Genomic DNA, 23601 nt, shown 5'->3' on the forward strand with positions numbered 1-23601 from the left:
CTCCGACTCCTGAGTGTGCACGGGAACAGTGAGGCAGCTGCTTTCAGAAGTGTTGATGCTGTGTCACGCACGCCACGCTGTACACTTTCCCTGCCCTGTGGGCTGGGGAAGGGGCTTTCCTAATTTAAACCATGCTGCCATTTGTCATTTCTGTCCTGAGATGAATTAGGACTTGTTTGCATAGAACTTTAGGCTGGGAATTTTGGTCTTAGGAAACAATTATATTAAATAATATTTCCCAGTTTATACTCAACCCCTATCTTATTTGAGCCTCAGATCAACTTGCCAGGGAAAGAAGGCGAATAATACCAGTTTTATAGATGAGAATAGCGAATCTCAAGCAGCTTCAGGGAATTCTTCGAAACCACGTGGTTAGTATCTGGCAGAGCCAGGCCTAGATTGCTCATGCTTATATATTTCCTTATAGCACATGCTTCCTCCCTTGCACCCCTCAATCTGGGTTCTGTTCCCCACGATATGGATGGCTTTTCCTCTGTTTGATTCTCCCTGTTGGTTAGAATTCAGTGATTCAGCTCTGTTAGCCTTCCTCAAAGCGGTCCTGTCCGGGTGTTCTTCTAACCACTTGTCGCTACCCCACCTAACTGGGACGGGGATCCACAGTAGAGCTGGCAGACAGTGTCACTGACGCAGCTGAAGCCTCCACATTGGGCTCCGTATGCCCGCTCACTCACCTTCACTTGGTTTTGTTTTTTTTTTTTTTCTCACACTCTTCTTGTTTATCATCCATTCTCTGTATGTCAAGCTTTGTTTCTTTCCACATGGGCCAGCTCGACTGTTCCTTAAAGTTCCCCAAGGTTAAACGGGACGTGGTTGCTCCCATCGGCACTCCCAGCACTCAGTAGGCTAAGGCGGGATGATCTTGGCTAGTTTAAGGCTAGCCTGGACCACATAGTGAGTTCCAAGTCAGCCTGGGCTACAGGGAGCCCCTGTCTCAAAAACCCAAACCGAAGGCCACTGAGCTGGCTCAGTAGAGGAAGGTGCTTGCTCCCAAGCCTGGCAGCCCAAGCTTATTTGATCTCTGGAACCCACGTGGCAGAAGGAAAGAATCAATTTCCGAAAGTTGCTTTCTGACCTCCACATGTGTGCTATTGTACGTGCGTCATGGGTGTACACACACACACACACACACACACACACACTCACACACACATTCACACTCACTGTACCTTCCCCCCCAAAAGTTACTTAAGGTTTGTCAGGAATGCAGAGTGGGAGCCACTTCTTAATGTGATTTGAAGCCCTAGCTGGTGGCGTTTCTTTCCTTAGTCATTATAACATTATTTTAAATAGAACACATATTGCATGTGTGTCTGGGTGTGGCCATGTTGCACTGTCACTTATGCAAGTGCACTTCAGATTTCTTTTCATCGAGACGAGGAAATAGCACATGCTTTCTTAATGGTAGTTTTCTCGTACACCCACAAGGAAGTGTGCGTGTAAGCTCTGTGGGCGTGCTAAGTGATACAGTTCAGGGAAGAAAATGCACGGTGGCTATAATGTTAGCTGCTAGATATTCTGGAGAGAGGAAGACCTCTACACTCATGCTGTGTTTCCGGGTGATATGAAAGCCCTGGTCTACATCCATAGCATGTGTGCGTGCTTTTTATTCAAGGAAACTCTCCTAAAATGCTCCAGCTGTCCAATGTATGAGGGGCTAGTTAAAGTCTGACACCCACAGAACACCAAAGGACATCAGTGTGACTCCTGCAGTGTCCAGCTGGACATTGTGCGCGGTCGCGGCGGTGGTGGTGGCGGCGGCGGCGGCGGCTCTGGGAAGGCTGCTGTCACCCGGCTGCACCAGGGTGGTGCTGCGTTCTGCTCTCTAGGAAGGCGGCAGACTGCTCAGTCTCCTGCGCTGTAATCTCTAGAACCCTGACAGCGGGGGTTGCTCTGGAGGGAGGCAAGAAGGCTCTCCAACATTCGCACAACCTTTTATAGGAAACTGGGGAACTCTGGATGTGGTTGTGCACAATTCTGGTACTCAGGAAGCCGAGGCAGGAGGATTGTGAGTTCAAGGCCGACCGACGTAGGCTAGGTAATAGGACTCAAAGTGGGGGAGGGGTGGTAAATTAGTAGCCTTGTTACATTCTACACAGGCGAGAAGTTTTAAATTTGAGAATTGGGATATTTAATTAGAAATTAGACATGCCTAATAGGAAGATAGGTGTGTGTGTGTGTGTGTGTGTGTGTGTGTGTGTGTGTGTGTGTGTGTAGGGAGGAACAATAGACTTTGGAACTGTTTTTTTCAGAAAAGATGTTTATCTCTGCATCTCTTCTCAGTTGGCAGAGAATAGTTATCCAGAGCCCTGCTCAGGCCTCCTGAAAGATAGATTTAGGGAAGTTGTAGCTAGCTTAATAACCATCTGTCGAGTGACATAGGTTGACACACCCAATTACACAAGCCCAGAGTCTGAGAACTGGCGATGTGCAATAATCTCATCCGAATCTGCTGGCCATTATCAACAGTGACTATGGATCAGCTGCTTCTTCAGGCCACATGAAGACAGTCGCTCTATCAGAGGCTAAGTCAGCCCCAACAAAAACGCCTTTCCCACCCCCTTCTCCCCAAATTTCTCTTTAAACATTCTCTTTTGCGAGGTTTTGAAAGAATTCATTTTGTTTCTTGTTTTTATTGATTTATTTTTATTTTTAAATGATGGGCCTTCATAACCCAACAGGAAGGGCCAGTGTATTGTAGGGCATTTTCTAAAAATGAATTTCTTTGTTGTCTTCGAGCTCCTTGCTTGTTTGTGTGAAGATACTCAGCACTCTTTCTGGTTTATGGTTCTATCACAGCTGCCATTAAGTCACCTGTGGGCACTTTCTAATGCAATGCATTTGGGTCACCGTGAGTAGGCGGGAAGGAAGGAGTCCACAGGGATAATTTGCATGTTGAGAACATAACCTGCACTGGTTTGTCAGCACTTCAGGAGCATCCATGCCTTTTATGGAGACCAGGCCATGCATCTGTGGATACCGAGGCAGGCACCTGTGCGATCTCGGGCCAACTTGCTCTGCAGGTACCAGGGTGAATTAGGGACAGCAAAACTTGGTCCTCTGTCTGTCCCTCCTTGTAGAACTGGATTGTTACTTTATGAGCAGAAGTGTGGAATCTTCTTGTCTTAAAAGATGTCCCATCTACTTTAGGAAAGTGTGTTAGAATTCCTCCCCTCTGTGGAAAGAGGGTGCACTCTGTGCCTTTTCATAAAGCCATCCTACTGCCTGTGAATCACGGTTCTGATTGGAGTCTGGTGGGCTGAGGGGCTTCTGACTAAGGTGGGAAATTTGGAGTTTCATAGAAATTATTGAGCTTCTCCATAGCTTTCTGTGAGGGGAGGGTCGATGTAGTATGTGTCTCTGATTTATTCACATGTTGCCAGCTGTCACTTTGGGGTTTTAAGGTCCGGGTGCCTTGTTTTTGGACCCGTCCGTGTCTTTGTACAGCACAGGTGACTGGAGCAGAGCGGTACCATTGTAGCTGGGACTAAGCGTGTCACACAGGCAGTGGGTGGGGGCTTGTCGGTGTTTGAGAAGTGCTGGAGAGGGTGAAGAAGCACCCTGAGTGTAGTTTCCAGAAATCCAGGTAAGGACAGGGTGAGCCCAGGGCATGTGCTGGATAAAAACCGACTTAACAAGTGTATTTGGTATTTGATCGGGGAGTTTCTTCCTATGTTGAATAATGGAGTAGGTGGCTCATGCCTCTTCATAGCCATCCATTTCATTCATTCCTGCATGCATTCATTCAAGAAATAGTCAGGTGCCTGTCAGGTGCTGGGCACTGTTAGACTTACTTGCTGGGGATTTTTGAAGAAAATGTTAAAAACTTTCTTCAGGTGTGGGGCTGCAGTGAACATAGGCCAGCATTGACTTGTTCCTGCTGGCTAGTAATGTGGACAGGTAAGCCTGCTCTTTTCTCCATGCGGTTAGTAACAAGGTCGTCAGCACAGAGTTATTGAGTGCGTGCTCTCCACTAGACACAGTCTGGGCGGATGCATTTACTCCTTAGAGAAACCTCAGTGTTTTCATCAGAATTTAAAAGATGATGAACTTCAAAAAGGTTGGTAGCGTGGGGATGGAGAGATGGCTCAGCAGTTAAGAGCACTGGCTGTTCTTCCAGAGGACCCAAGTTCAATTCCCAGCACCCAAATGGCAGTTCACAACTGACTGTAACTCCAGTTTGAAGGAATCCGACACCCCCTTCTGGCCTCCGTGGTCATTGCACGCTTGTGGTACATAGGCATGCATGCAGGTAAAACATGTATTATACACGTAAAATATATATATTTTTTTTTAAAAGAAAAAGAAAAGCGAGTAACTTGCCCAAGATTATATGGCTAGGTACTGGCCCTGCTGCTCTAGACTGCAGGGTCACACTCTTTCCTCTCAGGGTCAGCCCAGTGGTTTTGACCTGTGGGTTGTGTGGAGCCAGTTTGGTAGGTATCCAACAGCACACTGTAGGGAACGGTGAAATAAGTAGAAAGCATCACGATAAGAGTAGGTGGTGTTTGGGGGCATGTGCACATATATGTGGATGTTGAGTTCCCAAGTAAAATGTGTTTCCTACCCAAGGTAACTCTAAAATGTTTGCAAGCTATGGCTTCATCAGCTGTGGACTCCCAGGCTGTGAGGATTTGTTTTAACAGATTGTGAAATTTAGACCTTGGAGAAACTAGCTCCTCAAGAGCATGAAAACAGTGGCCACACAACACAACACCCAGCCACCCGCTCCCTTCACCCAGCCGCTCCCCTAACAGTGCTGGGAATGCCTGGGAATGGAGTCTTATCTTCCACGTGATGGGAAATGTGTTGTGGAAGCTTTAGAGATGTTGACAGAGCCTGAAAAGGGAAGTTGAACCTCAGCCTGCTCTGAGAAGGTGAAAATTCGGCCATGGAGCCCCATTGTTGCAGATAAAGACAGAACATTTCTCCAGGGGATTCTGGCATGTGCGGTGGAACGAACATGATAGCATTAATGAACAGCGCAGGTTGTACAGAATGTTTCTGTGTTGACTCATGTAATTGCTAATTATTTTGGCAGAGTGGCCATAGCTGTTTTGAGTGAGAAGGGTGGCCGACCAGCAAGTCCGCATTTCTGTCTGTCGTCTTCAGTTCCTTCTGCTGAGTTCAGAGCATTTTCCTCATAGCCTGGCTTCCGGGCATGCGCGCAGTATTATTTTTATTTTGCTGCGTTGTATACCACTTCATTAGCTAGGTAGTTTGGGTTCCTGTTACTCTCCTCCCTAAGTTAGTTGTTGGTGATCTGGATCAGGAGCAGGACTGTGGTCCATTGTCTAGATTGGGTGATGGCTGTATTGGTTATCCTTACAGAGTCTACCCCATTGGAGACAGACGCACTCACGGTCTGTCCAGAAGTAACGAGGACCTTGACAGTTACTTGAGGGTACTTAGAAACCTTTCTGGCGAGTGCTCATTAGTTTCTTGCAGTCTTTGGATGCTGAGGGATGCAGTCATGGCCTCACCGGGGAGGGTAGCTGGCAGCTGTAACGGGTGCTGAGGTATATATAGCTAGTGTATAGGTTACAGTAACATGTGCTTTGGTATGAAGTGAGGAAGGAGGAGAAGAAACAGGAACATGATACTGGAGGTAGAAAACTAAGAGAAGAGTAAGAATGAAGCTCTTGGTTGTTGGCGGCAGAGCCAAGCACGGGACCCAAGTCATCACCTTTCTTAACCTTCACATTTCTGACCACAGTCATTTTAACAGAGCATCTGATTACAGGGAAGAGTGAATGCCAGTCCTCCAGGGACCTCTAAGCCCCATGTCTGTGAGAATGAGATGCCATTAAGGTGAGCCCAGTGTGTCCAGTCTACATTTTCCTGTCCTACTGTGCACTCTGAAGGCATGCACATCCCATTGTGTGGAGTGTGGGGGTAAAGCAAGCACCTTCAGACTTAAAATAGTGTGCCCCAAGAAAAACGCTCTTTGGAGCATAGGCTTTTCTTTCGTAAATTTTTATAAATTATACAAATGTACAGCCAGTAGCCTGCCCCCACGCCTGTGTATATACACTCTTAGTAAAGCTTAATCATGTGTCTTTAGACTGTTCTAAAGTTCCCTCCAGCGCCCTGGTGGAGGGTCTCGCACCTCCCCCACCTCTAGGACACACAGACCTCATTTTGCAGACCACTGATCCAGAATGTAAATTGAAGAGTTTAATGCCAAAGCTATTGGCTCTTTCATTAAATAGATGATCTTTTACTCCCAGCACTTCTAATGCCCCTCTGCAAGCTTTTGTGAATTAGTGTTGAGATTAGAAGGCTGTGATTCTGGGCTGGAAAAGATGACGATGGAATGTGTATGTGAATTAAGTTGAATCTGTCATTGAGAGAATCCGTTTTTTTATTTTGAAAAAGGAGAACTAACCAACCCTCCCTCGAACATTCTGGCTGGCATTTGATGCGATTAAGTCTTCCCTTCTCATCATTATGGTGACTGGTCTGGTTCAGAATCCAGAGTTAGGGCTTGGTAAATGTTTACTTAAAAAAAAAAAAATCAGCCTACTTGAGAGTAAGCTAAGAAGTGGCAGAGTAATACCATGGGTGATACGTCATGTGTGGGGACCACTGAAGGAGACTAGCATTGGGTAAGGGTTTTGCAGGGCCAGAGTTGAGCAGGACATAGAGCCAAACATTCGAAAAAGAGACATCAAATTGCATTTCAGAGTCTGGAACCTCAGCACCGTGGGGATTAGTTGAGGCCGTGGGACCCTGAGCAGATGCAGCGAAAGATGAGTTTGCTTATGGGAAGAATTTCCATTTCTGTGGTAAAAACGGGAGGAATACTGGCTGCCATTTGAGTTGTAAAAAGCGGAACAGAACTGGGTAGCTGCAGCGTAGCAGATGGACTCATGGGTGCTGTATGTGTAGACATTTCCAGACAGTTCTTCAGCTGTGGACCTGCCAGTCATTTCAGTGCTGGAGCCGGTTAGCTCATTACGGTCACTGGAAAAACGAGTTACAGCGAGTGTCCTGCCGAGGGTGAGTCAGCAGCGTCGTTGTTCTAGCCCAGGACAGTACATTGAGTGAGGTATTCCCAGTCCTGCGGTTTTCCTCCAGCTGAGCAAAGACAGCTGCTGTTCCCCACGGGGCTTGGATGCACAGTAAGAAGTTGCCCGTTTGCTTTTCTTCTGATGGTAGCCCCGCCCCTTCCTTCTTGTGCTCTGATACTTTTCAAAACTGTCTGTTTTTATTTCCTTCAGATTTTTGTCATTGGATTTCTTGAATTTGGTAGAGTAATTACATAGTGGTTTTTTTTGTTTTTGTTTTTTTAAAAACAAAGGTACTATAATCTAAAACTACCTTTTAACTTATCTAACAATCCAAAGTCCTGGGTTGCTACATGGTGTCTGATAGCCCTAAAAATGTCACAGAGATGGGCAGGAGAGGTGACTCAGTGGCCACGAGCATGTACTCCTCCTGTAGAGACCACAGTTTCAGGTCTCACCTCTGACTCTCACAACTACCTGTAACTCCAGCTCCAGGGGATCTGATGCCCTTTCCTGGCCTCTGTGGGCACCATGACTCATGCCCCAAACCTACACTCAAACACATATACACAGAGTGAAAAATCTTTAAAAAATGCCATTAAGACAGCAGGAAAGTGATCTATTTTTAAACATCTTTTTTTTTCCACTAAACAAACTTTATGTGTATTGCTGTTTTGCCTGCATGCATATCTATGCCCCATGTATATGCAATGCCGTGCCCACAGAGCCCTAAGGTCTCCTAGGACTGGAGTTAGAGATGGCTATGAGCTGCCATGTGGGTGCTGGGAATTGAACCTGTGTCCATAGGAAGACAAACCAGTGCTCTGAACCTCTGAGACATCTCTCCAGCCCCTCAACATTATGGTTTTTAAAATTACTTTTTTTTTATGCATATGGGTGTTTTGCTTGCATGCATGCCTGTGTGTCACATGCATGCTGTGCTTAAGGAGGCTCAAGAAAGATGTTATACTGGAGTTACAGATGGTTGTGAGCCACCATGTGGGTGCTGGGAATCAAACTCGGGTCCTCTGGAAGAGCAGCCAGTGCTCGTAATCACTGAGACGTCTCCCCAGTTCTTATTTTGTACAGTGTTTAAGTAGTGCAGACATGAAGCAAGGTGCCACTTTTGGGACAATGTGCCAAACTGTAGTAATGAAATTTATATTTTGTCTTTGGAAAACAGGAGTCTGGGGGTCTGGGCCTTGTGGAGAAAATGAACTAAGATTTCCTGGGATCCAGCAACATTAAGGGCGTGTGTCAGGGTAGTTTAATTCTTGTTTTGGGAAGGTAGACTTGTCTCTTTCTGTCTTTGTTGATTCTCTTAATTGGACAGAAGTTGTCCAGATGAGAAAATCCTCAGTCTCCTATGGCATTTTTGGTTTACCACATTAGTCAGTACCGGCCTTCTCTGAGTAGCAGGCCACGCTTTTCCTGTTCAGTGGTTCAGTTTTTATGAGCTCAGTTTGCAGATGTGTGTTTTATTTTGGAGGTATTTATAGCTAACTGAATTACTGATTATTTGATCCAGTGATGGTGACTACTTACTGATACTGTGTTCATCATTTGTAAGAGTAAAATCCTGTCAGGATGAGTTCCTGGGTTCTGGGTCTAGCTCTTAACTCCTGAATGTTCTCTTCCTCCCTTAATGCCATTTTGTTATTGAGAAGAGAAGGTGTTTAGTTGCAGGGTTTTTTTTGTTTTAAAGGAAGAATCAGCCTCTCCTCTGCCCCTTTTAGCCCCACAAGGTAACTTGTTTCGTTTTGTTTCCCAGGGTTGATCTATCTGCTTTCCAAAGTGGGATTCTCCTGTGGAGGGGATGGGTGATAGTAATGAATGCGTGCACCCCTTAGGGCTTGGCTGTCAAGGGTGGGTCTGGAATACAACACTGGCAGCCTCTCTTGTACTAGGAACTCAGCTCTGGCTTCCACAAGCGTGTGGTCTTTGGTCTTTGGCATAAATGTTTTTCAAATGCATGGCTAATATGTACTTGGCTGTCTATTTGATGAGACTGTTTTAGTCACAGATGTGAATTATGCAAGTTTGCAGGATTTTTTTTTTTTGTACCTAATGTAGGATCAGTAGATAAACAACAACAACAACAACAAAAACCGAAACTGCATTTGCTGGGTGGTGGTGGTGGTGGTGGGGGGGGGGGGCGGCGGCGGCGGCGGCGGCGGCGATGGCGATTTTGGCACACACCTTTAATCCCAGCACTTGGAAGGCAGAGGCAGGAGGATCTCTGTGAGTTCAAGGCCAGCCTGGTCTACAGAGTGAGTTCCAGGACAGCCAGGGCTACATTACAGAGAGAAATCCTGTCTCAAAATAAAACAAAAACAAAACAAACAAACAAACACACAGAAAAACCTGTGCATTCTAGCTCTGGCTTGGATCCTTCATCTGTATGGCTATAGGCAAGTTTTTTACTTTTTGAAATGCAGTTTCCTCTTTTGCAAAATGGTGCTAATGTCCAATTGCATGCCTCATAGGGGCGTGGGATTACTGGAGAGCATTTGTCTGAAAATACGTGGCTGACCTGTGAGCGTAGTTTATTCTCGAATTGTCTTTGGACAGTTGGTCTGTGTACAGTTGTCAGGAAAGTGCTAACCAGCTCTCTGGTTTACTTCTTGGTCACCAAATATTTATAGACCTGGGTGGAGGGGTGGAGGCAGAAATCAGGTGAGAGTCTCTGTCCACTAGGGACTGGGCTCTCAGTCTTCAATACATCCTGTAGACTGCTGTCTGTGGTCTTTGGTGCTCAGTCAACACCAGCTTCGTCTGTGGTTGGAGTGGGCGCCTTTGACTCACTAGCTATATGGCTTGGGATGTGGCTAGCTCATTTCTGAAATTCATGTCCTCAGAGTTCCTCCGTGAGGTCACCAGTAGCAGGTTTGGGGTTGTTTTCTGCGCAGACATGTGAGCTGTGCAGAAGCTCACTGTGCTCAAAATCATAATCTTGCCTAAATTATAAATGTAACAGCTTGAAAGCCAGCTTGTGTTGCAGGGGCAGGCAGGAGCTGGATACTTGGTTTGCTTGAGGTTTTGTTTTTTTAAATTTAAACTGTAAAACTTAGAGTATTTGAGCCTTTCCACGGAGACATATTTGGGCCTATAGCCAAAGTGATTACAATGTCCTGGTTTTAATGTCTTCAGTGAGGTAATCGTGGGTTGGGGGAGGGGGTGGGTGTTTACTCGCTGGACTACACCGTCAACCCTGTCACTGACTCCTTTGTCCCTTTGCTTGAACCCAGGCTTACGCCAATACCGGTTTTCCGGAAGGATTTAACCCGGGTAATGTGATGAGGTGATGGTGGGAAGACCGGTCCCACTGGGCATGGAGTGGTGTAACCGGTGAACTCCCTCTGTAAATCCCTCTTGTTCAGCAGGCGTCTCACTCCCATGTCCCCAAAGGGGCATGGATTGTTATTGAGGAGAGAATTTTAAGAGTGATAAACAAAAGGGATTGAGGTACCTCCTCTACCAGGTCTCTGTGTCCTTAAGAGGCTATAATAAACGGTTGTTTTGCAGGTTTTCTGTGTGCTTCGTGGGAAATTAAGGTCTTGTTTATCATTCTCTTGGTGGGGGATAGAAAATTACTGCTCTCTCCATCCCTTGGGCAGTTCAGCTTGGCAATCATTTCCCAAGCATTGACCGAGGGCCTGTCCTCACAGCTGGGTTGACCTAGGTGGAGCAGAAGGGGGTAGCATTGCCTTAGTTCCAGCACCCACAATTGCTTCTGGAACTCTCTTAGGCAGACAGGAGGAAGGACAGAACGGAAGATGAGGTGGGGAGTAGGCCATTCATTCTTCTAGATCCTTCAGGGAGCTTGTGACTTGGGCATGATGAATGGCGGATGGAGGGGCAGCACCTTGTACAGAAATTACCCTCAAACTTTAATATTTTGGAGTTTACATTGTCACTGGTGGCCTTTCTGCGACCACCGGACTGAAGGTGGCATGGAGCCATCTCTTGGCCACTCTAGACCCAAGGAGAACTTTATCAAGGGCACCGTAACCCCAGGGGCTTCGGTTGACTTAGTAGGGGGACTGGGGTTTGGCAGAGGTGTTCCCTGGCCGTGGGGATCCACGGCTGTCGTCAGCTCAGCTTCTGCAGCGGCTACCCCTTTTCTGATGTTTTCACGCTAATACAAGTGAACTTAAATTTCTGTGCGAAGAAATAAATTAAATGAAGGGAGAAACAGAAGTGTGGGACTGTGTGTTGTGTGTCCTCACGTGTAGTACAGTGGGGATGTACATCCTGCTGGCTCCCTCCGGTCCCAGGATTTGGACTCTGGGTGTGATGTAGATCCACCATCTCCAGTCTCCAGATTGACTTCTCTCACAGCGTGTTTCTGTGCTGATTCGGAGTATCAGATATAGGCCAGGGATTTAGGACCTTTTGAGGCTCCTGGATTTAGACAATTCTCAGTGACATGTGCAGGAATGCTGGGGTTGAATACCATGCACGGGGGAGTGGGGTTGGTTTGGGGCTGTGGTATAGAGCGTCTGTGACCCAGATAATCCCCTAGAAGCAGCCCTCTGCAGACTTGTACACTTCAGAACACAGGGTTGGACTCTATGCCACCCCCTGATCGTCTTCTCACCATCTGCACATCAGTTATGGCATGCTGGTGACTCCTGCCCAGCCCTGGTTCTGTGAACAGCCTCCATTCCCAACACACACACACACACACACACACACACACACACACACACACACACACGGGTATTTTTGAAAAAGACCACGAGGATGGACGCTGGTGAGGAAATCTGAGACTCATCTCTGGATTTTCCCTGCTTGGTTTTGGGAAGTTGCCACGATGTTTTTCAATAGCATTTAACAATCACAGGTTTTTTTCCTTTTTATTATAACTTTGTGTCTTAGCCTCTTTGTAACTTTTTCTTTTCTACCTCTGGATGAACAAACACTAGACATTGTCTTCTCCATTTAAAAGCACTGTGAGCAATTTAAGCTAAAAAGACACTTTGCTGCTTTTTGGGGGAGGGTAGCAAGAAAATTATATGTATTTATAATTTTTTTTCCTAGTAAGGATACTTAAAAACTTCTGTTTAAAATTATGGGTTTTTAAAAATATTAAGTTGTACTTAACAAAATAGGTTTTTGTTTTGTTTTGTTTTAACCTTTATAATGGGGGAGGGGGAGGCGGCTACTAAATGTGCAGGAAATTGGTGGCAGGCAAAATTTGTCTTGATCAGAGGACAGATAGAGATAGTGGAACAGATCAGATGGAAGGTCTCAGTTCCGGCTCAGACCGGCCTCTTGAGCTCTTCGTGTTTAGCCTCTGGGCATGGCGCGTCTTCCTCTTGGTGAGGCTTTAGTGCAGCCTTGAGCCTGTGGGCTTGTGAACCCTGTGTCTGTTTTGGTTAGTGGCCTTTCTCCCCAGGTGGGTGTGTAGGCTGAGGAAATATATCAGGGCTTCTGGGGCCCGTGCTGGGGCTTACTGATCAATGGCTGTGTTGGGAGCCAAAGCACTCACCACTGTATGAGGAGAACAGGCGTCTTCACTTGGATTTCCTGCAGTTTTTACTGTTGAGGTGTTTGTTTGTAATCCAGGCTAGCCTTGAACTCCTAGACAATCCTCTTGCCTGTCTGTCTGTCTGTCTGTCTGTCTCTCTTTCTCTCTCTCTCAGGTGTTGGAATTATAGAGGCTGAGTCACTGTGCCCAGTGTCTACAATTTTCATCTTATTAAAAAAAAAAACTCTTCCCTATAAACTAACAAGCCTACATTAATCCTTGATTAATGCCAGCTAGTTGTAGATTATTTTGCTTCTGCCCGACTTCTTCAGGCAGTGTCTCCTTGGTACACATGGCTAACAGTGCACAGGGACTGGTCAGAGGGAAAATTGTCACCTGTGCAAATTTTACTTTTTTAAAGACTTATTTTAGTTATGCATATATGCATGTGGGTGTGCACGCGCACATGAGTGCATGTGCTCACCAAAGCCAGAAGAGGGCGTCATCGGGTCCCCTATGCCTTTTACAGGTAGCAGTGAGCCTTTTGATGTGGGTGCTAGGGCGAGCAGGTGTACTCTCAGACACCGTGACGTCTCTCTAGCCCCTACTCATGCGCATTTGAAGACAGGAACTTTGAAAGTTGTTTGAGTTTTGCTGAGATTAGAAATGTATGATGATACTTTCTCACCTTTTATCTTGTTAAAGGCCAGGGCATTTATGCCATCTCCTTCCTTTTATTTTACTTCTTATTCCGACAAAAGTAAAATCTGTATCAGAGTCTCATCTGGCTATTCCCATGCTCAGGAAAACGGAAGCCTTTGAACATTTTAAACACATAAGCTGATTATTGGGTCTCTTAATAGGTTTTTATCTTAGATATAATGTCATAGTGAATACCACACACCTTCCATGGTCCAGGCACATGGAGACGAATCTTCTTTGCTAGTCAAGGCCACTGCCTTTCACTAACTTTTAAAGACGTGAGGGTGAGAGGATGATACATCTGCCCAAGCTGCGGTGGAAGAAGCAACATCAAGGCAGACAGGAGGATGTGCTGCCTTGGTAAGGAAGGCTATGCTTCCTGCTTCAGATTGCAAGTAGGAATTAGCAAACTGGAGGAGGAAGCTGTAGTTAGTGACGGCCCGAGGGAGGACGATGCAGAGATGCTGTTAATATAATGGCCATGTTCTGGTTCTCGTGTGGGTTTTCAAACCATGAATCCTATATAGTGTAGTCTTCAAGACAGAGAGCTGGAAATTAGCCAGTTGAACTCATTCGATTTGGCTCACAGTTGAAGTTTAATTTTTCTTCTCCCTATAGACCCGATGAGAGAAAAGCAAAGGGGAAGCAAAAAACACATTGCATGGTAAAGTCCAGTGTGACACAGCGTATTGATGAACTTCATTCCCCTCCCCCACCCCCTTCCCCTCCCCCACCAAAGGAGTCGTTATTATGAGTGAAGGCGAAATTTCAGTGTTCAGACTCAAGGATTAATGTAGGCTTGTTAGTTTATAGGGAAGAGGGTTTTTTTTTTTTTAATTAAATGAAAATTCTAGATGCTGTGCATGGTGACTCAGCCTCTGTAATTCCAACACCAGAGAGAGAGAGAGAGAGAGAGACAGACAGACAGACAGACAGACAGGCAAGAGGATTGTCCAGGAGTTCAAGGCTAGCCCAGATTACATAGTCAGTTCCGGGCCAGCCTGGGCTAGATTGAAACACTGTTGCTTCTTTGTTCTAAACCACAGCAGGTTTCAGTTCAGGGAAAGCAGCCAGGACTGTGAACCCTCTAGCTGTCCTGTGTAGCTCTGGAGTCAGCATATTTTAGGTAGGAAACATTTTCTATTGGGTAATCTCAGTGAAGAATGCAGAGATCCTTGACACATTATTGGGAAAGTAAAAATCAATGTCTCCCTCGCTGCGTTCCTCTTTTCCTTTTAATCAAGACTGATTCCAGGAGGAAGACAAATACAAACCACTTTGCTTCTGTTTAAATGTGACACTTGGGACTGGAAGCTTCTGTTTGTTTGGCTTTTTTTTTTTTTTCTTTTCTTTTCATGGCTGATTCCCCCCACCCCCCACCCCCGCCAAAAAAATAAAAAATGGGATTAAAAAAAAATGTAGTGGAAGCTTTGTTGTTTGAAATGGAAGGGTGCTGTGAAAATCATTGCAAATCCCTGGTGTCTCCCTGTCTGCCCTCCATTCTCCTATTTTGGGTAATAATGCAAGCAGTCATTTTAGAAAACGTCGCTGAGTTCACTTGACGGCACTCCTTTCAGAGGCCTTGTGCCAGAAGCAACAGGGACACAGCCAAGTTCCAGCCAGCAGCCCAGACTCGGGCTCTCAAATTCTGCTACTTGAAATTTGCATAAACGTTGAAGGGAGAAGAGAAGCGCCCTGTGTCACTGTGCTTCACATATTTTAGGATCTGCAGCCATTCGGGGCGTTAGAATGTTATCTGAGGGAGCAGTGGGTGCGCACGCTGCAGGCGAAGGGAGCGGGCTCTGAGAAGAATCATGTGAGGCAGACAACAGACAGAGGCTTATTTGAAGAGGCTACAGAGCAACAAGTAATGCCAGTTTAAAACATCACTTGTCAGAGCAACAAGTGAAACACATTGAAGGCCGCTCAGATTACACCGTCTGGGGTACCAGACTTAATTACTCATGTTAGAGATTCTTCAAACAAAGGGAGGCTTTTAGGCCCGGGATACATAGCTGGCATGGCCCGAAAAGCGCTGGGAAGCCTAGAAAATTGTGGTGAGGAATCCACCAAGTCTGGATACCACCTTTAGTCTGTCTTTAAAAAGATGAACCCCTGGTGCATTGGACCTGGTAAAAATCAGCATCACTTATCTTGTTGTTTGCAGTGTTTGTATGCAGTGGAGGCTAATAAACTTGGAGCCCCATCTGGACTGAATGGCAACGCGGGTCTGTGCTGTTTCTTAGTTCTTTGTAGGGAGATTCTGATATTGGGTATCAGAGGGTAGACTGTAGGCATCTAATTTAAAAAAAAGCTACGTTTACTGTATTTGTATTTTTCCTAAAGCATTTGGCTATGCCACTTTCTGTCTGTTCATCCCTCCCTTCCCTGTAGGCTGAGTACAGTGTGGCCAGAGACTGTGTGGTTCATGGCTGATCTCCACAGGGTGCTGGTTAAGGGCTGTGCCCATAGGTGGTGTGGCCCTTTCGCTCATGTGTCCTGCTAGCTGTACATTTAGTGAATCATTTCTCTTTATTGTCTTTTTCAAAGGAGAGCAGTCAGCTCTGCGTGGCTTGTTGGTTTTATTAGAGGGCTAGTGATGGCACCTGGGAGGAATTTACCCCATTTATTGATATCACACTGCATTAAATTGTGTCATTTTCCTTTGAAGTTCCTGTGCCTGAACCCACTTGAAGTAGCAGCTGTGACCCTGACCAGACCTTGGCAATCTAGCTCATCCTGGCCTCTGTGGCCTTTCTCCTGTGGCCATTCTTTAATTCCCATCTCAAGGTCAAAATGTATGTTAGTTCCCTCTGCCCGGGTGCCCTGCCTGCTCGGGTGGGCCTTTCTTAGTCTATCTGAAGACTTTGTGACTGTGCCTCATTTCTGGGTTTTGTTTCTTCTAGAATGTACACTGTCTAAAGTGGCTTTTGTTATCTGTTTTCCCCTAAAAGAAGCCGTGTTTGTGAGACAGGAACTCTTAGTCGTTGACCACAGTAGCCCTGACATTGGGGCCTGTATCTGCATACCTAGTAGATGCGCTGTGCTCTGAGTATTAGAAAGCCTGCCTCAGCCGGGGCGTGGTGGGCACCTCTTTGATCCCAGCACTCAGGAGGCAGAGGTAGGTGGATCTCTGTGAGTTCGAGGCCAGAGTTTTTCTGTGTAACAGTTCTGGCTGTCCTGGAACTCACCCTGTAGACCAGGCTGGCCTCTGACTCACAGAGATCTGCCTGCCTGTGCCTCTCCAGTGCTGGGATTTAAAGGCGTGCACCACCACCACCCAGTGCTTGTGTGTGTGTGTGTGTGTGTGTGTGTGGTGCATGTACAGAAGTTCAACAATGTGAAAGACTGACCATACTCTGCTGCCATGTGCAGTTGATGAGGAAAAGCTGGGCTGGAGTCCAGGGCTCCATCAGCTCTTCATTTGATTGAACCCTTCACTCTCTGACAAATGTGAGCTGCCTTCAGATTGCATTAAGTTGCTAAACTGAAACTTTTGCCTGGAAAGTAAGACTGTTGGCTCTTGAGATGTGGTCTTTTCCCATCTCTCCTGTATCGATCTTGTTTACTGAAGTTTTAATTTTTTATATGACACATAATTACAGTATTCACTTAGAAATAGCCCTAGAATAAAGTCATGAATCTCAAATTTTAGTTTTCCTTTTGTTTATCAAACTGCTCCCACCCAGATTATCTGAGTTCTTTGGTGGTTGACTTAAGTAAGTCAGGAGCCTTCTTATGTTGGGCACTTGGGGCTCAGTGCATTTGTTCTGTTCTCAAGTGTGGGGTTCCTCAGACCTGGGAACTCATTAAGGCTGAAGAGTCAGCCCAGTGCTGCTGAAATAGGGGCTTCTGATACACACTAAAGCTTGAAACTCATGGCTTAGTAAATGTTAAAGGTTCAAGGTAGCAGAAGCCCACAAACCAGCCAAGGGGCATTAATTATTAGCCTGGGGAGCCCACCTTCTTTTGGTCCAGTGAGTTGGATTGGTTCTCGAAGGCAAGGCTGTGAAGTTATTTGCTAGATTGATTGCCACATATTGACTTGGGGTTGTTTGTATTCTATGAACCCGTCACTGTAATGATTTGCCAGGACACTTAATAGGAACGGGCTGTGATTTTTTTTTTTTCCATGACCGTGGCTGAGTCATGGGTGGCTGGGTCCTTAATGCTTTCCTGGATTAATTTCTCCACGTATACTGCATATTTCCCATGTACATCTTAAAACTTGGTGTATTTCTTATATATTATTACCGTGTGTGTGCATGGTGTAATGTTTATGGGTTTGTGTGTGGTACATGCATATGAGTGGGATGGTGAGTGACCCTGTGTGCACATGTCAGGGCCAGAGGACTGCTGGTGTCATCCTCTATTTCTTTTTCTTTCACTGTCTTGAGACTAGAAACTTTCTTTGGGGGCTTAGCCTGGCCATACAGTAAGCTCTTGGGCTCTGCCTGTGTATGCCCCTCTCCAAGGTGAGATCCCAGGCGTGCACAGCCATGCCTGGCTTTTTGCATGGGTCCTCATGGCTGCCCAGCAAGCGCTGTCACCACCTGAGCCGCCTCCCCAGCCCCTTTCACGTAGTGCCGCTTACAGGAGACACTTGGGGCATTTAGTCTGCCCAGGATTGGGTCACGGGTAGGGAATTGAGCCCTAGGAGGCTGTACCTTGCTTGCAGCTGTACAGTCAGACACAGAGGATTCGGGACTCTGCAGCTGTACAGTCAGACACGGGGATTCGGGACTCTGCAGCTGTACAGTCAGACAGGGGGATTCGGGACTCTGCAGCTGTACAGTCAGACACAGGAGGATTCGGGACTCTGCAGCTGTACAGTCAGACACAGGAGGATTCGGGACTCTGCAGCTGTACAGTCAGACACGGGGATTCGGGACTCTGCAGCTGTACAGTCAGACACAGGGATTCGGGACTCTGCAGCTGTACAGTCAGCAGGGGATTCGGGACTCTGCAGCTGTACAGTCAGACAGGGGATTCGGGACTCTGCAGCTGTACAGTCAGCAGGGATTCGGGACTCTGCAGCTGTACAGTCACACAGGAGGATTCGGGACTCTGCAGCTGTACAGTCAGACACAGGGGATTCGGACTCTGCAGCTGTACAGTCAGACACAGGGGGATTCGGGACTCTGCAGCTGTACAGTCAGACACGGAGGATTCGGGACTCTGCAGCTGTACAGTCAGACACGGGAGGATTCGGGACTCTGCAGCTGTACAGTCAGACACAGGGGGATTCGGGACTCTGCAGCTGTACAGTCAGACACGGGAGGATTCGGGACTCTGCAGCTGTACAGTCAGCAGGAGGATTCGGGACTCTGCAGCTGTACAGTCAGCAGGAGGATTCGGGACTCTGCAGCTGTACAGTCAGACACGGGGATTCGGGACTCTGCAGCTGTACAGTCAGACACGGGGATTCGGGACTCTGCAGCTGTACAGTCAGACACGGGGGATTCGGGACTCTGCAGCTGTACAGTCAGACACGGGAGGATTCGGGACTCTGCAGCTGTACAGTCAGACACAGGGGGATTCGGGACTCTGCAGCTGTACAGTCAGCAGGAAGATTCGGGACTCTGCAGCTGTACAGTCAGACACGGGGATTCGGGACTCTGCAGCTGTACAGTCAGACACAGGGATTCGGGACTCTGCAGCTGTACAGTCAGACACGGGGGGATTCGGGACTCTGCAGCTGTACAGTCAGACACGGGAGGATTCGGGACTCTGCAGCTGTACAGTCAGACAGGAGGATTCGGGACTCTGCAGCTGTACAGTCAGACACAGGGGGATTCGGGACTCTGCAGCTGTACAGTCAGACACGGGAGGATTCGGGACTCTGCAGCTGTACAGTCAGACACAGGGGGATTCGGGACTCTGCAGCTGTATAGTCAGCAGGGGGAAGGATTTGGGGTTCATGGTGGCTTTTACTGGTTAGGATTCTTGCAGGGTACACAGCTGAAACTTGATCTATGCCTTCAGGGTAGTCCTCCTATCCAGAGACATTTTCCTTTTTCTTTAAAAGGAAAGAGGAAAAAGCAAAGAGAGAGAAGCCTGAAAGTCCTCACTGAAAATAATAAAAGTGTCTAAAGAGAATGAAAAAATCAGTTTGAGAACTGCAGCGTGGAGGAAATAACCTGACATTAACTGTTTTAATTATAGTAGTCACATCGAGCTTATCAGTGTGGGAAGAGGGAGCTCTCGAGTCTTACAGGGAAGCGACGGGCTGAGAAGATCCCTCTTCCTGAGTCCGCCTGTTCAGTGTGCAGCCCAGTGATCGCCTCCTCGATGCCAACAGCTGTTTCGGAGAGGGGCTGGACTTAGCGAGAGGCCTGGATCTCAGGCTCAGTGCTGCACCAGATAACGTCTGATAACATCTGATACCTCATGAGGAAGTCACTTACCCTCTCTGGCCCTCACTCTGCAGCACACGGTCATAACAACACCCGCCCAGCCATGATTGTGGGAAGTAGCCGGTCTGTAGTTCAGAGCACAGCCTCTGGGTCTGGTCACCCTAAGGTGGTTTTGTGTCTGGCTCTCTCTGCCTTGCTGGTGTGATGATGGACAGGCCGCTTGCCCACTCTGTTTCCTCAGCTGTGGAATAGGTGTGCTGAAACAGACCTCTCAGGCTTGTTGTCAAGGCTGCATTAGTTCATCTGTGCACAGTGTTTGATAAATACTCCCGAGAGCTTATGAACCTCTTGATTGTTAGAGTGGGTTCTGTCTTGCCTTCCTAGTTGTCCTTAGGAGTCTTGATGTATATTTTGGTGATGAAAATTCCAACCCTAGACGCTAAACCTCCAGGTGCTATAAGTGTGGAGCCAGGTAGACTCAGTGAAGGTTTGTGGGGTGTGCCTTTCCTCCACTGAGTCTTTGGGGAGCCCTGGGTGGTCAAGTCTTTGCAGACTCTCAGGGGGCTTAGGGGAAACAAGAATGTGAGAGCTTGAGTTTCTCTGTGAATGTAAAGTTACTTTCTACTTTGTTGACTTCAGTCCCTCTCTCCTTGCCTTTAAAATGAGAGATGGTGATGTTTTCCGTGCTCCATAGATTAGTTCCTCTTTTTTTTTTTTCTTCCGGATTTTGATGGTGGCTGTTGATGCTTCTGACTCCTTACTGAAGTGCCCTGTTCTATGCAAATGTCACCTGAAGCCAAGCAGCTCCTTAGCATGGTCAGCCACTGTCCACTAAACCTTGAGTAGTCAGCGATGGATTCTTACACACTTGTGAAGTGTCTAAATCCCGAAAGGATCATGGTCTCTTATGGTTGGTACGGCTTTAATGACCTTCCTGTCACTGGGGCATGTGACTGCCAGACATACTGAACACAGAGAAGTAGGAGGCTGTGGGATGAGCGTCTGTGCTTCTGTGACTGGGGGTAGCAAACAAGGGCAAGTCGGTTAAAAGCCTAAAGGGAGATGCAGAGCAGAGGTGATGCGGGGACCCCACTTTGGGGCCTGAGGGTCATGATTGGTGCCTGATTCTGATTCCAGTCTGTCTTTTATTTCAGCTTTGCAGTGTCGAGGCGGTCAAGAGCCCTGTGTGAATGAAGGGACTTGTGTTACCTACCACAATGGCACAGGGTACTGCAGGTGAGTTCTCCCTCTGTGTGTCCGCCCTCTCTCCGACAGCAGGCCCTGCGCGAGGTGCGCTCGGGCTGTTTTTATATGTTTTTATGATGCTTCTGTGAAGTGTTCCTGGTCCTCACTCTTCTGGGGTAGTTTCTGTGGGTGGTGAGGATGGAAGGACATGGGTGTTAGGTAAATGGTTGGTGAGGACATCTTACTAGCTTTCCTTTACCTTCATCGTTATGAAAGTGTTTCAGGGAGTGGCTAGTTAATATCTACCGAGTGCTCTCTCTTTTATTTTTCACTTCGACACAGCGTTAGAATCTTTTCTCCCTCAAATACTAGATATAATCATCTTTTTGAGTCACACCAAGTAGATATTTAATTCTGCTCACTATAAGTGAATGTAAAATAGTCATTTGAAACTTTGATTTCCTTGTTTAAAGGTCCAGTTCTGAAGGTGAGGCTGTGGAGAGGGATGTATGGGAGCTTGTGGGGTGGAGGAGGGGCAGGTCTGCGGGCAGGGTACGTGGAGGATGGGGAGCCCATTGGACCTGGAAACTTGGTAGCCTTGATTCAAGAGCATTTCTTTTCTGTTTTTCCAATTATCTGTTCTAGCCTGACATTTTTGTTTGAGAAAGCCACGAGATAATTTCCTAAATAGTTTCTTTTATGTATTTGTTTTCTTATTTTTGAGACAAGGTCCCACTCTGTAGCCTTGGCTGGCCTAGAACTCCCTATGTAGACCATGCTGGCCTTGAACTCACTAAGATATGTCTGCCTCTGCTTCCCACAGTCCTTAGATTAAAGGTGTGTACCACCAAACCAAGCTACAATTTCTTGCTGATTATATATTTTCTTAATTTTTTTCCTCAGAAGTTTTGGTAGTAAGGTATATCCATTCTCTTTATACCAGAGAGAATAAGATCTGGTGATAGGAAATTGCTGTTACTTTTTCTTGTTTCATTGTGACATTTTCCACCCCAGATAGAGTTGAATCTGACCCTGGGATCTAAATTCTTTAATGTCATAAGGCTTTTTTTTTCCCTGAGTCAGAATCAATTTTTCTTCCACAAAGTGAAAATATTTTAAGCCGTGACGACAGTAAAATTTAACAATAGTTTGTTTGGATTGGGATTAAGATAACATTGGAAATGAAAGGTTTTATGTAACTGATTATGGCTACTAACTTGGTTTTCAGCCGGAAAAACAAAACTCCTGTGGTGCATTCTCCTCCACATGGAAGATAATAAGGGACGGAGTTCAACACCTCGGATTGGCCACCACACCTTGTCTGTCTCTTTGCAGATGGCAGTCCACTGTGTGGTGGCTTGTGCTGTTCTAATGTCCGGCTCTCCGATGGTGTTAACCGGAGGAGCAGTGTGGTCACATGTTGAGCCCTTTCTCAGTAGATCGTGAAGCCCTGGCTCTGGGCACTTTTGCATAGCTAATACCTAGTATGGTGCCTGGTATGCAGCAACTGTAAAGCAGTGAGTTCTGTCGTCTGCCTTCTTCCAGGGCAGTGGTTCCCAGCCTTCCTAACGTCGCGACCCTTCAATACAGTTCCTCATGCTATGGTGACCCCAGCCGTAACATTACTTTTCATTGCTACTTCGTAACTGCCATTTTGCCGCTGTTATGAACCATAATGTAAATATGTGTGCTTTCTGATGGTCTTGGGTGGAAATGAATGATTCTATGAAAGGGTCATTCAACCCCTAGGTTGAGAACCGATGTTCTAGGGGGGTGTAAACAGACATCTGTTTACCTCAGGTAGGGCGCTGCAAGTAGAACCAAGAGCTGATGCCTCCTGAGTCCAGCTCAGTGCATCAGTGAGTTCATTGGTGTCCTTATCGGAGCACAGGTGACTGAAAGGCCACCCCAGGGAAAAGCCCACACGGGGGGGGGGTGGGGGTGGGGTGGTGGGGTGGTGGTGGTGGTGGTGGTGGTGACGACCAACTCCTGAAAGCTGCCTTCCTGGCCCTTTCCACACAGTTCACACAACTCGCGGGCAGCTCTACCGAGGCGAACCTGCTCTCCCCTGCAGCTGATTGCTGTTTTTGTGACCCTGGAGCGGGGCTTTGCGATCTCATAGCCTGTATGCTTTTCCTTCTGCCCTGTAAGTTTCATTAACCGCTTCTTACCAGCTCCATCCTGCCTTTGGGAGGAAGTGTTTCGATTGGAAGGACACAGCCACACACGCTCCTTGAGTTAAAAGAGGTCCATACATACAGAGTTCAGTACATACCGTCACTTTCCATGTCCCTTATCTGTTTATCTTAACAAGATTGATTTCCCCTCTGGGAATTTTGTTTGTTTTGTGTAACACTGGCCTGGTAGAGAGGCCAGCTAGTTGGATGTAATTGGACTTGGTGACTTACGCAGGGGAATTTCACATAGGTTATAAATGCTGGCCTGTATGTGGTCTCCTGTGAGAGAGGAGGCATCAGGGAGAACAGACTCTGAGTACTGGAGAGGACACTAAATAAAAGGCTCGCTTGTAGGGAGAGGCCGTTTCGAGGATGGCTAGCCTCAGCCGTGAAGCATCACCGAAGAGGCTTGGTTGTCCCCAGCTGCAGAAAGAAACCCTGCATGGTGATGTGCACAGCAGAAGTGGAGCAGCCTGGAGCTAGGTGTGCCGGACACGTCGGAGGCAGAGGCAGGCTGGTCTTTGTGGGTTCAGGAGCAGCTTGGTGTACAGAGTGAGTTTCAGGCCAGCCAGGGATACATAGCGAGACCCTGTCTGAAAAAACAGTCTCATTTCTGTCCCTGAAAACTTGTAGAATGGACTTGTGGGTATTGTTCTGGGGCTATCTCTCAGATAATCATT

General features: G+C 46.9%; 1 protein-coding gene across 1 annotated transcript in view; it reads left to right on the forward strand.

The window, feature by feature from the left end:
- The window catches only part of Notch2 (notch receptor 2), a 142048-nt gene that overhangs the window by 18469 nt on the left and 99978 nt on the right, over positions 1-23601 (forward strand). Inside the window, 1 exon segment of the mRNA XM_028860929.2 lies at positions 20714-20795. Within this exon segment, the coding sequence (XP_028716762.1) occupies positions 20714-20795 (82 nt within the window).

The sequence above is a fragment of the Peromyscus leucopus genome, chromosome 6, assembly GCF_004664715.2.
Source record: "Peromyscus leucopus breed LL Stock chromosome 6, UCI_PerLeu_2.1, whole genome shotgun sequence".
NCBI lineage: Eukaryota > Metazoa > Chordata > Mammalia > Rodentia > Cricetidae > Peromyscus > Peromyscus leucopus.